General features: G+C 36.5%; 5 protein-coding genes across 5 annotated transcripts; 1 reads left to right on the forward strand and 4 right to left on the reverse strand.

Moving 5' to 3' along the window:
- Nucleotides 1-940: 940 nt before the first annotated feature.
- On the forward strand, nt 941-2,071 carry PRCAT00006254001 (uncharacterized protein; the record flags this gene model as incomplete). The annotated part of the gene is made up of 1 exon (XM_062956391.1): nt 941-2,071. One exon carries the CDS (start codon nt 941-943, stop codon nt 2,069-2,071), a length of 1,131 nt encoding a protein of 376 aa, XP_062812898.1.
- Nucleotides 2,072-2,287: 216 nt separating this feature from the next.
- DSL1 (Dsl1p) lies at nt 2,288-4,369 on the reverse strand (the record flags this gene model as incomplete). Its single annotated transcript, XM_062956392.1, has 1 exon — nt 2,288-4,369. One exon carries the CDS (start codon nt 4,367-4,369, stop codon nt 2,288-2,290), a length of 2,082 nt encoding a protein of 693 aa, XP_062812899.1.
- A 280-nt stretch (nt 4,370-4,649) lies between these two features.
- On the reverse strand, nt 4,650-5,525 carry PRCAT00006256001 (uncharacterized protein; the record flags this gene model as incomplete). The annotated part of the gene is made up of 1 exon (XM_062956393.1): nt 4,650-5,525. The coding sequence occupies one exon, from the start codon at nt 5,523-5,525 to the stop codon at nt 4,650-4,652; it is 876 nt and encodes a 291-aa protein (XP_062812900.1).
- Nucleotides 5,526-5,830: 305 nt separating this feature from the next.
- Nucleotides 5,831-6,895, reverse strand: PRCAT00006257001 (uncharacterized protein; the record flags this gene model as incomplete). The annotated part of the gene is made up of 1 exon (XM_062956394.1): nt 5,831-6,895. The coding sequence occupies one exon, from the start codon at nt 6,893-6,895 to the stop codon at nt 5,831-5,833; it is 1,065 nt and encodes a 354-aa protein (XP_062812901.1).
- A 274-nt stretch (nt 6,896-7,169) lies between these two features.
- Nucleotides 7,170-11,669, reverse strand: BUD5 (Ras family guanine nucleotide exchange factor; the record flags this gene model as incomplete). Its single annotated transcript, XM_062956395.1, has 1 exon — nt 7,170-11,669. One exon carries the CDS (start codon nt 11,667-11,669, stop codon nt 7,170-7,172), a length of 4,500 nt encoding a protein of 1,499 aa, XP_062812902.1.
- Between the last annotated feature and the right edge of the window lie 651 nt (nt 11,670-12,320).

A 12,320-nucleotide genomic window follows, 5' to 3' on the forward strand; every position in this document is an offset into this window, starting at 1 on the left:
CTACATTTGGGTGAAATGCGGGATAACTGGGGGGAATTTATTTGGGGAAATGCATGATTGTCTGCATGTAAAACTGCATAATAAGTAACATGAGATGTCGACAAAGGCGTAAATGCGAATACGGCTAGGGTGCGCGAAAAAATAACGTCAATTATGTGGGGGGCGTCTCTGCCGTCAAGGGCGGAGGCCATCGACTATTAAAGAGAAGGTTTTCCTATTCACGTTTTCGATGATATTCTATTAGATTTGTAAAGTTTAGATTCCTTTTTGTTGTGAGTTTCAAGAGTTCACTTGATCGTTAATTTGTTTATGTCTGAGTCAAGTGCCCACAACCAAATAAAGAAGCTTTAGAATTTGGGATTTTTTAACAGCCATTGAAGACAGGTGAATAAACAAACAAATTATTACAAATAACTACGAATATGGCATTATCTGACACACTGGAGACTAATAAGTCTCTTTTTGAGAATGGTAGCGACACAAAGTCAGTGAGATCTGACAACATTGGTAAGCTTGAAATGGACCAACTCGAACCCAATTTTAACGTTGAGAAAGAAATGGAAGCCTTAGAGTTATTAGCTCAACAAGAAAAGGCCGATAAGTCTTGGTTCCATAAAATGCTTTCTTTAGAATTTGAGCTTCACTTCGAGAATAAGACCAAGATGGTGTATTTACTTGGTTTTTTTGCTGCTGCTGCTGGATTATTATCTGGTCTTGATCAGTCCATTATTAGTGGTGCCTCTATTGGAATGAAAGATTCTTTGCACTTGGACTCGAATCAGCAGTCGCTTGTGTCGAGTTTGATGCCTTTAGGAGCTATGGCGGGTAGTATCTTGATGACACCGTTGAATGAAATTTCGGTAGAAAAATGTCCATTATCATTTCTTGCATTTGGTATACATTGGGTGCTGGGTTATGTGCTGGGTCACATACCTATCACATGATGTATGCTGGTAGATTTATCCTTGGGGTTGGTGTTGGTATCGAAGGTGGATGTGTTGGTATTTATATATCTGAATCTGTGCCTCCGCAGGTCCGTGGTAATATTGTATCGATGTATCAATTTAATATTGCATTGGGTGAGGTTTTAGGTTACGCTGTTGCCGCTATTTTCTATAATGTTACTGGTGGCTGGAGATATATGGTCGGTTCATCTTTAGTGTTTTCTACTGCATTGTTGGTAGGAATGTTTTTCTTGCCAGAATCACCTCGTTACTTGGTACATAAAAATAGAATAGGTGAAGCATTTGATGTATGGAAGAGACTTAGAGATATAAATGTCATGAGAAATAAGATTGAATTTTTGGAAATGAAGCAAGCTGCTGATCAGGAGCACGAACGTATGGAAAACAAGCTTGGTCTTATGCATGATTTGATCAAAATTCCAAGAAATCGTCGTGCTTTAGTCTATGCTGTCATCATGGTTGGTTTGGGTCAATTGACAGGAGTTAACGCTGTCATGTATTATATGTCTACTTTGATGGCTAAAATAGGTTTCACAACTAAGAATTCGGTTTTCATGTCATTAGTTGGTGGTGGTTCATTACTTATTGGTACTATACCAGCTATCTTATGGATGGATAAATTTGGCCGTCGTGTTTGGGGTTTAAACATCATTGGTTTCTTCGTTGGTTTAATCTTGGTAGGTATTGGTTATCAAATTAACACAGCAACGAACCTTCCTGCTGCTGAAGGAGTCTACTTATCTGGTATTATCCTCTACATGGGTTTTTTTGGATCTTATGCTTGTTTAACATGGGTTTTACCTGCTGAGTCTTTCGACTTAAGAACTAGATCAATTGGTATGACCATCTGTTCCACCTTCTTGTATTTATGGTCATTTATTGTCACCTATAACTTTGACAGAATGCAGAAGGCAATGACATACACAGGTTTGACTTTGGGTTTCTACGGTGGTATTGCATTCCTTGGTTTCTTTTACCAGATATTGTTTATGCCTGAAACTAAAGACAAGACTTTAGAAGAAATTGACGATATCTTTTCAAAGCCTACGAGAAGGCTTGTACAAGATAATATTAATAGCATGAAGAGATTTTGGAATGTGAAATAGATTATTTCAGCTACTCAATTCAATCAAATATTTCATTTCCTTTTCAGTTTCTTTACGAATACGAAAGTTGTTATTAATAGGATGTATTGTTTCAAATAATATCTAAAATTATAGATATAAGAGTGTAACTAATATGAACTAAATGCACCAAGAAAATTTAGGTATACTTCATAGAACAGTGCGTTGAGCATTAATAAATACTGTCAAACAATTAACTTAGATCGTCTCACGAGTCTCCTCTATTTCTCGAACGTAACTATTCCTGAGTTCACTTTTAATGAAAACGCTTTCGATTACTGAAATCAACTCATAAGTATCGAAATCAAAAAATTCACCTTGGTAGAATCTATCCATGATGTCGCTTAAATGATGGTTGATTAAAAACAACAAGTTTTCAAGCTTATTGTAGGACGCAACAGAATCCTTTGCGACATTAAGGCTCTGAAGATATGGAATAGTGATGTTGTTTAATTGTTCTATTGTCTTTGTAAACTTGATGGACTGGAGTTCTGTGATTTCATTCATCTGAATGATTGAATTGAGTAGGGAGTTATTCAAAAGTTCAATGCTTGATATAAGAAACTGTTTAAACATTTCATGATTTGTGAAGTTCAAATCAGATTCTAGCAAATTACTAAATATTTGATATATCTTAGCAAGCTTGTTCAAGATGTCGTCACTTAGTTCATAATCATCTAGCTCATCAGTGAATTCTTCGTGGTTCAAATCTATTGAAAGAATAATGGATTTGAGCTCATTTTTAAGCATCATAGAAGTCTTGTCCCAGGACGAAGTTGCAAAGGAACTAAATTCTTGTACATGTAAAACATTTGATAAGTAAATGAAGTCATTCAAAAGAACAAATGATTGAGTCAATGGAGGATACGAGACTAACGATAATGCCTTTATTGTTGTAATTAGATCAGTCTCGTCATGATTACTAGTACTAGAACGATAATCAGTGAATATTTCTATTAACCTTTCGGGTACTTTTGATATTTTCACAAGGCTATTCGTTTCGAGAATACTATGACCTTCCTTGCTTTTCTTCTTCTTTGATTCTTTAGAAAATACACTTTCCTTATCCCAGTCATCATTATCCCAGTCATCGTTATTCCAGCCATCTTCTTCATCCACAGCAGCGTCACTGCCATTGCTGTCGTCATCCCAACCTTTATTCCAATCATCTTCAGCGCCATTCTCGTCATCATTGTCGTTCTTCGCTTGTTGATTGTATTTCTCCGTAACCGGCTCATCCACCAAGTCTGCTATTAATTCATTCACATTCTCGTTATAAACCTGGCGGGTTTTATCAATATATTTGTCAACAATCCAATTCAAGTATAACTTATTCAACTCTCCCTTGACTCTAGCAGATGAGTTGAATGTTGGCAACAAGTTCCACCCTGTAGTTTTACTTAATTCTATTAATCTTTCGAATTCAGTGACAGCTTTCCTTGTTCCAATAAACTGGTTTATGTTTTCTGAAATCGTGTTGATTAAGTTACTGGCAATCTTAGACCTAAAGAAGTTTTTAATAGTTTGATCACGAAGTAGATTGATAAATTCGATAAAGCTAATGATGGATTGGAAATATGATTCGATGGACGTGGTATACTCTATCTTATTCAAGGTATTCCGATCATTGTCACTCTTTAAAGTTAAATTGAAAGACTTATTCAATAGGCCACTCAATAACTTATCCCAATTGACACGGCTCTCCTGAAACTCAACCTTTAATGTGCTCATATTGAACTGAAATTCGAAATTGTTCGCCACGTTAAGAAGCTCAAAGTAGCTCAAATCATTATCCAACTTGGTTATAAATGTAGAGTTATCCGGAACAAATCTATTATATAGACCATTTAGCACTTCTGAAAATCTAACTGCTAACCGATGCTGCTTCTCTTGTAGTTCTGTCTTTATTACGCTTGAATCTGAAAGAGATTCAATTGAAGAACGTAACTTTTCACTATTGGCCACTATTGATTCAAGGTCACTGAGATCTAAGTCTTCATTTATTTCCAAAAGACTCTCAGTTTCCTTCACGTATCCCCTGATATACCAAAGCTGGTCCAAAACGCTAATGCTTTGCTCTATTTCGGGCACTTTCCGATATAATTGATTCAAGCTCAAAGATGCTAGCTCATCAACATTTGCCAATGGCACAGTTGAAACCTTCAAATTTGGGTCATTTATTATATTATCAACACTTAATGAGTCAAAGTAGTTCCTGATATCTGAATTAATTGATTGTAAGCGATTCAAATAGGATGGCAATGTATCATCTACTGACATGATTGTTAGTAGAATAATAAGAATATACAGTAAATGTTGAATTAGGTTTTTTTATATAGATCGCGACCTTCAGATGATGGACTAACATAAAATTATCATAACACTCTCTAAGTCATAGTATTTGATCACATATATAATTACTTAAATAGCCCTAGTTGTAAATCATCAAATTAAGTTCCACGTCTATTTAAAATTTTAAGGCAAAGTTGTTATGAATAAGGTATATCATGGCCCCGTAAACTCTGTCATCCATATAGGAAGCTAATTAAAGGTATTTCTTTCATATAATATCTTCGGTTATATCATCGTCCACGTATTCATCATCTTTGTTCATTCTATATATAGTCATGAACATGCTTGTAAAATTGAGACCAGTCATAAACCACTCTGGAAGTGGGATTGCGTATAATTCAACCACGTTGAAGATAAGATCCAAACAGTTACCTATAAGTTCAAGAATCAACATTGTTTTATCAAACTTAAGATCTTTCAAGAATTTTTCGTATCTTTTGAAGATATTCTTATCGTCATCTTTTTCACCTAAAAGCTTTGCATGTTGATTTCTGTGCAATATACTCAATTCAAGCTTTACCTTTTTCTCTTTCTTAATGACATTCAACAATTGAGAGATTGTCTTCCTGAGCAAAAAAACCAAGATTAATACCCATAGCTTGTTCGTTTGCTTTAATAGCGATGCTAATTTTTTAGGAAACATGGGAAATTTGGAGAACAAATGGAGGTTGTCTAATAAATTGGCTAGAGTCTCTAAGACTTCGATGACTATTCTTTCAAGTTTTTTGAACGAGAAACTCTCAACCTTGAAGTTTCTTTTCAACAGTTTGGTATGTTTCACGGGTTTAGGAAGAGTAAACTTGTTAAACAAAGGTGAATATTTGGGTTTCGGTATCTTTGGAAGCTCTTTGAAATCTCTTTTTTCAGAATCTTTTCCTGTCTTTCCAGCTGAAGACTTCTTCAGACCGTCTTCTTGATATTTGAGAACGTAGTTGGTAAGATTATTTAGCTTCTCTTCCGTTATCGACGTGTTACCCCTTAGCTGTTCCTCTTTCGCTAATCTAATTATATTATTAACAATTTCTTCTTTACCCCTAGTAGCTTCGCTGTTGTTAAAGCTATCGGCTAACGTATTAGTGACCATTCCAAAGCTAAACTAGCTACGTAGGCGAACAATATACTTTTAATGTGTATTACTATGAGGAGATATTGTATTTTTGATAGGCAGGACTATCGTGTCTAGCTTACGTAAGCGCACTAAAAAGACCTTCAAATAACTACGACGACAACAGTGGAAGCCCTTCGGAGTATGTCGTTCACAAGAGATGTAGACATTCTTCGAATAATACTAGTCTACGGTAAATGTGAAGTTATTCTTGAATTTTGCTTGTAATCGTGCGAGAAGTACTCATAAAGTATGACCGAGGTTAAATTCTAAAGAAAACACATTTAGGATTGACCGCTTGGGATATCCATGCTATTGATTTTTGTAATTAGTTTAGCAACCTCTACTATTAAATGATCATGTGAATGGATTGGGGTCTCTTTGAATGTTTCCACCGCTTCATGCTGGCTAACTCCTTTATAAGATTGTAATTCAAGATCTCTACTGAAACACAACTCCACGGCCGTGCCAGCGGCTGTTTCAAATGAGAGCTTGTAAGGTTGATTATCCAGACCAGTAATCTGGTTACTGAAGTCATTTTGGTCGTCATCTATGGCGTTGAGGGTAAGGTTTTTGACATTGGTGAAATTCAGAAGCAATCCGTTCATTTCCTTGCACCACTTTGCAAACAATTGTGTTTTGCTAAGGTTCTGATCTGGAGACATATCCAGAATATGCTGTTGTAGGTTATTGACTTTTGTGGCAATATTGTGAAGCTGCTGTTCGTGATTAGCGAGTATCTGCCGTTTCAAATTGATGTCATTACCAATGCCTCTAAGTTTGGCACCACGATCACTCAAAATTTGATTGTAGACATCCATGGTAGCGTCAATATCAATTTGGCTCTCGATGTCCAAGTTGTTGATTAATTCTCTTTTCTCTGGCGCTTGTGATTTTAAGAGGTCGTTAATCTGACTCTCCAAGTGTTCTGCTTCCCCAACTTTATCCCTTGTATGTCTGATCTTGATATTAAGGTCATCATAGAGCTTGACTACTTCCTCCGAAGTGGCTTGTAGGTCAGATATTCTATTGTTTAACTGTGACTTCAAGTCCTTAAGCTCTCTCTTTTTCTCCATGGTTTCGCCCTCCATTCCGTCAACATCTTCTCTGCTAATGTCCTCGTCATTTGATTCAGAAATCTTTCTCAAAAACTTGTCTCTTGTCTCCTGTTCCAAGTACTGAAACTTAAGTTTCGAGAAGACTTCTTTTTGATATTTGAACTCTTCATTGACCAATAAAGGGTTATCCAATTTACTCTGTAAATTTTCAAACTCACTTTTCAGGGAAAGTATCGAATAGCTCGATCCATCCAAAGCATCTAACAGCAGCTTAATGGATTCTAAGCTCATATTGGATGTCTTAATTATGTTTGTTTATGTTTTGATTATTGATATTTTATTTTCGCGATATTTAGATATCACAAAATTACATTGAATGATGTACTTAATACATAAAGATCTATTAAAAGTTCGTTAACATAGCTTATTGTCTGATTGTTTTTATTCGGTTAAGAAGAATTAGTAATGAAACAGAATTAGGATGTTTTCGTTAAGGAATGGGTAATTTGGGAGATCCTTGGTGAGTATAATAGGTAGTGAAACAGCGAAGATCACCGTAGGTGGTTTAATTTGCTTCTCTTGGATGTATTGCACAACTCAATTTCCATGCCCTATCCTCGTCAGACTTATTTAATTCGCAAACCTTCCAAAGTTCGAATAAAATTAATTCTTGCATAGATTCGACGGAAATGATATTGTAGTCCTCGACATCGCTCAGTTTACTGCTACTAGGGAAGAGCATGCTGCTTCTCTTGTTTTCTTTTTGAGGTAATGTTGATAAGTACGGCAATTGCAAACTCTCAATGTCGGCAATTATTCTCGTTATCTTCAAGTACTTGTCAATGTTGATTAATTTTTGGTTCAAAAATGTGTTAGCCTTTCTATAATTGGGGTTTCCCTCTGTTACAAACGTCAAGTCTTGCAAAAAGAGAGAAAAATACGGCACAATTGGTATATTGTAATCATTGTTCACCAAAAAGTTTCTCAATTTATTTCTGTAAACGGAGTAGTTCTTGTCTGGGTGGACAATGCCTGACAAATACTCATACAATTCCCTGTATTTATCAGAGAGTTCAGCCCAAATCCTAGTCAACCTGGTAACTAAGTGGGATTGCAAAGCCGTTATTATAGCGGCTAATGAATTGAAGTTTCTCAAGTACAAGCATGATATTGCAATCTTCAACCAATTTTTCATCATATTTATTCTCATTTTCGGAGAAATGTCGGGCTGTAATACAGATTCTAACACGTACCCAGATAAGCAGTTTGTAAACAATAAAGATTGCCTCACGTTCGGAGCTAACTTCAAGTAAGCTCTTTTGGCTGTAAAATTCTCATTCAACAACTCATCAGGCTTAATTGCGCAAAACATATGGGATTCGATAAGTGTGAGCTGTTTGGCAATCTCTAACCCATTGAAATCTAACAAGTTTGGTCTGTAGTTAGACAACACCCAATTTTGATCACAAACGGAGTACCAATTCGGTAAAATTTTTGAAAGGTCCAAGGGAACGAACGACCTCGTATCAAGATATTGACGGGGGCACCAGTTAGTTCCCAAGATACTTCTATACGTTAAGTTCACCTTTTCGATTGTAATGAGTTGGTTCTTGGTCAATAAAGAGTTCGAAGAAGAAGTTTGATTCCCAACACCTAACGGTAATGGCAAAGTCATTGACTTAAGAGAACTTGAAGTTGATGAGTTTGTATTAATTTTAGATAACTCATACCCGTCGACCATGGAATATCTGGAGGAAAGAGAGTTAACAGAAGAATTCCGTCTCCTATTTGCTCTCGTTATTGTGATTGATCTATTAATGAGTTGTTTTCTATTCTTCTGTTTTGTCAATGGCTTCTGATGTTCAATTAAAGGTTTCAGTGATAGTTTGGCAGCAACTTCTATCAATTTCATTGAATCCAAAGGTAAATGAACTGCAATTCCTTCATTAAAGAAGTTGATCAAAGTCGTCAAAAGAGAGTAGTCCAATTCAGGGTTCCAGTATGATTCCATCCATAATTGAAACATTTTTACGATCAATCTTCTTCTGTTTTTAAGTCTCATGCCAGAAGATACATCCTCTTTAGAAACCGTCTTCAAAGACTTATTATCAATATCAAAACGAGTGATAAATTGTTCTATAAGGTCAATTCCATTTGCAAAACTTCTGAAACATATGAAGAAAGTGGATACAAAAAAGTATTCTGGTGGGGAATCTTCGTTAGTGAGTGTATAAACTAAACCCTTGAAAGAGGCTCCAAGTAAGTTGCCATTTTTATCGACCAATAATTCATTGTTAATATTATCTTGAAGAGCACCATCTTTAGTATTTGTAAAAGGTTCAAATTCAGCATTTGAGACGCTAAATGGCGTTGAATCGATATCTAGGGCGTCGCGCAACAAATCTGCACCTCCAGGGGTTAACGAGAGTTCGCCCGTCTTTCCTGTGCGCATCATAGAATACCTGTTGGTATAAGAGATTCCTTTGCTTCGAAGTTGTCGCAAGTCTTGATTCTTGATTGTTTGTGACTTGGCAATTCCAATGGAGCATTTCTTTATAAATTCATCAGCTTCAATCTTAATCTTGGAATAATCAGGATATGACCTTTTAGCATTTAATTTGAAGTCACTTGTGACATCTAATAGCTTTCTAATAGCATTAACCGTAACACTAATAGAGCTTATCATTTTTGAAGCAATCTGAATTAAATCACCTCCCTCTTGAGTATAATAATAATCTTTAACGCCTGCTGTCGCTTTGTTAATGTGATATCTCCTATCATCATCAGTTTCGCTCACTGTTTTGATGACCAAACTCTTGACACCTGTCACCAAATCACTAACGAGAGAAAGTAGCGTATCCAAGGCTCCATCCAAGTCAGCTGGCTTCTCAGCTGAGAAATCCGAGCCCATCTTAGAAATGAAAAGAAGCTCTCTTAATAATAAGATAATCTGATGCGTAAGAGTTTCCAAGATATCGCAGCCAGCCGCATTATGCTCAATAAGATCTAAGCGGCCAATTATAAGACCCAAGTATGAGTATAGTATACCATTGATTTCTGTCACACGTTGTTTTGCCATGGGAGGAGCCGACAAAAGGGGATAAGTCATCATATCATTATGTAATTTCTTCTCACTCTCTGACTGTACAATCTGCCTACTCTCGATCGACCATACTTTTAGAAAATCAATGGCCTTCCGAGTAACCTGATACACCATTAAAGTCAAAAATTCAATCTTGTCAAAATTCGATGTTCCTTTAAACTCGTTGGCCTTTACCATTAATTTATACCAATCCGCTAATAAGCTTTTTCGACTCTTTCTAACGATTGGTCTTTTTGTTACTATTTCGTTTGATCGAGAAAGACAATCAGTTTCTTGGAGCAATAGCCTGACACCATCTCTGATAGAGTTTATTACTCTGATGGAAAATGTGTATTTTCCATGGCGATTTTTATGACTTAACGGATCTATTAAGAATTTACCACATGCATGAAACAAAGGTCCAAGGTAGCTACTATTCGGAATTTTATCAGCACTTATCTCGATATCAGTAATTGATTCATCCTCATCATTATCCACAACTATAGTACTGAAATAATTCATAGGTATCCAACCTCTTTGAAGCGATTCTATTAGAGTGACCTCTCCCCACCCCGAATCATCAATTGTATGAATAAATGCTATATCTTCGCGATCGAATGATAAGCAAATAGATGCATCAGCTTCTGACTGAAGGGTAGAAGAATCAAAGGGATGCAAAGCAAGAATGAATAACGAAGATAAATCGTTTTCAGCTTGAGAACTTGAAATAACCGATGAGGACCTTCCCTTTGTAGTCTCTGATGTATAACCTTTATTAGACGATGCTTGCGAGGAAGAACCATTATATATGATATTCAAACCATCAGCCTGATTCGCTACTTCGCCTTCAGATGCTTCTTTATCGGATTCAAGAAAGAACTTGTTCTTGTCCTTTTCGCTTATATTGCTTGTATCTACGTCAGTTGATAATTGTTCAAATTTGTAAACCAAATCTCTTCTTATTGGAACTTCATCATGGGTGCCAGTTGGCCCCTTTACTGCTTTTTGTGGTGATAACTTTGATCCTCTGATGTTGTAAGAGCCTCTTTTGTTATTTTGAGTTGCATTATACTGGCCATCTTCGTATTTGGCAAAATCTGAGGAAATGGTCGATAACGGTCTATTTGGACTTTTTGATAAAGGAGGTCCCGAATTGGCTTCACTCAAAATACTGGATCTATTACTCATAGTAGACACTTCGGAGTTCAAATCGTCTCTAACTCTATCGACAATTTTGCTATCCTCACGTTCGTCGTTCTCAGTTGGCACTTCCTCGATTTTGTTGTAATAGAGACTGGTACGAGTGGCCGTTTTTTGTGATGTGCTGTTTGCTCTATCAACATTCTGGTGAAAAGAGCTCATAAACTCATGGGACTCTCCAGAGGCAGCCAAATTTGACTGTTGTAGTGTCAAAGACAACCTTTTAAACTTAGAGCTTAGTTCATGCTGGGGCAACTGAGGTGACTTGCCTTTCGTCTTGTTATCTCCTATGTCGGAAACCTCCAAGTCATTATTAAAGTCTCCACCATCCATCTTGGGCGTTACATCTGTTTCGGCACTGTAATTAGGCACCAGCACTAGTTTTGGTGTTACGTCGTTTTCTTGGCCAGTCCCAAAACTGCTGTTTTGGTGGTACTTCCACTCATCATCGCTTCCACCACGTAAGAGCGATTCATTTATCGAGCTAAAACTAGGATTACGAGTTCCACCTCTTGCTGTCACATAAGTCTGAAATGTCTGTGTAGATGGTTCGGGTTCCATTTTGGAAACATCCTCCGAGGCTTCTGAGGATCTTATGGTTCGATAACTTTCAATCGACAAATCTGAATACTTGTCACTCAGGTCTCCTTCCTCCTCTATGTCATTTGACCTGTCGTATTTAAAAGCGAACTCCGATTCTATAGGTGAATAAACACTTGACGATGCGCTAACATGTTTACCTATATCTTCGCCTTTTCGATAGTTCACCGGCGGTTGATACATTACCTATCTTGAGGTGTCTCTGCTGATGTCTTTACTACTTTAACAATCAAAAAGCGAAATTCTTTATATATATATATCGTCCTAGGTCTATATGTCTTTGTTTCCACTTGTATTTTTAAACGGCTCTAGCCTTTTATTCAGATGGGAATTTGTTTCAGAATATTAACCTTTAGGGAAATCAATGTGGGAAAAGAATATAAAAAAAAAAAAAACCGACGCGTTAGTTAGAGAAATTAAAAGTCGGTGAAGACTAATGGAACCAAATTGAGGTCAACTACGCGACTTATACAACACTATTGACTAGTAATCTAGTCCATGATAGAGACTATTGAGAAGTATAATTTCCTAATTACAGTGAGGTCGATTGAGATAATATTGACTTAACTTAATAACTGGAAATTATGCTGCAAGGAGGTGAATAGGAGTTAGCATATGAAAGACAATTGGCGATCGCTAGAGTATCCTTGGAAAAACATAGGAGAAGCTTTCTATGATGATAAGACTACAAGGATATTGATATCAAAAGATTACAGAAATAGAATAGGCTTCTATGGGGGAGACTGTCCTTTCTTTCTGTTGTGTTCTGACCAATAATGTAAGCGTTGACCTAAATCGTCGATGCGAGTCGAACCCAAGTCAATATTTGGTTTT

Source organism: Priceomyces carsonii (genome assembly GCF_900007245.1).
Source record: "Priceomyces carsonii strain CBS4050 genome assembly, scaffold: Debaryomyces_carsonii_scaffold_7, whole genome shotgun sequence".
Taxonomy (NCBI): Eukaryota; Fungi; Ascomycota; class Pichiomycetes; order Serinales; family Debaryomycetaceae; genus Priceomyces; species Priceomyces carsonii.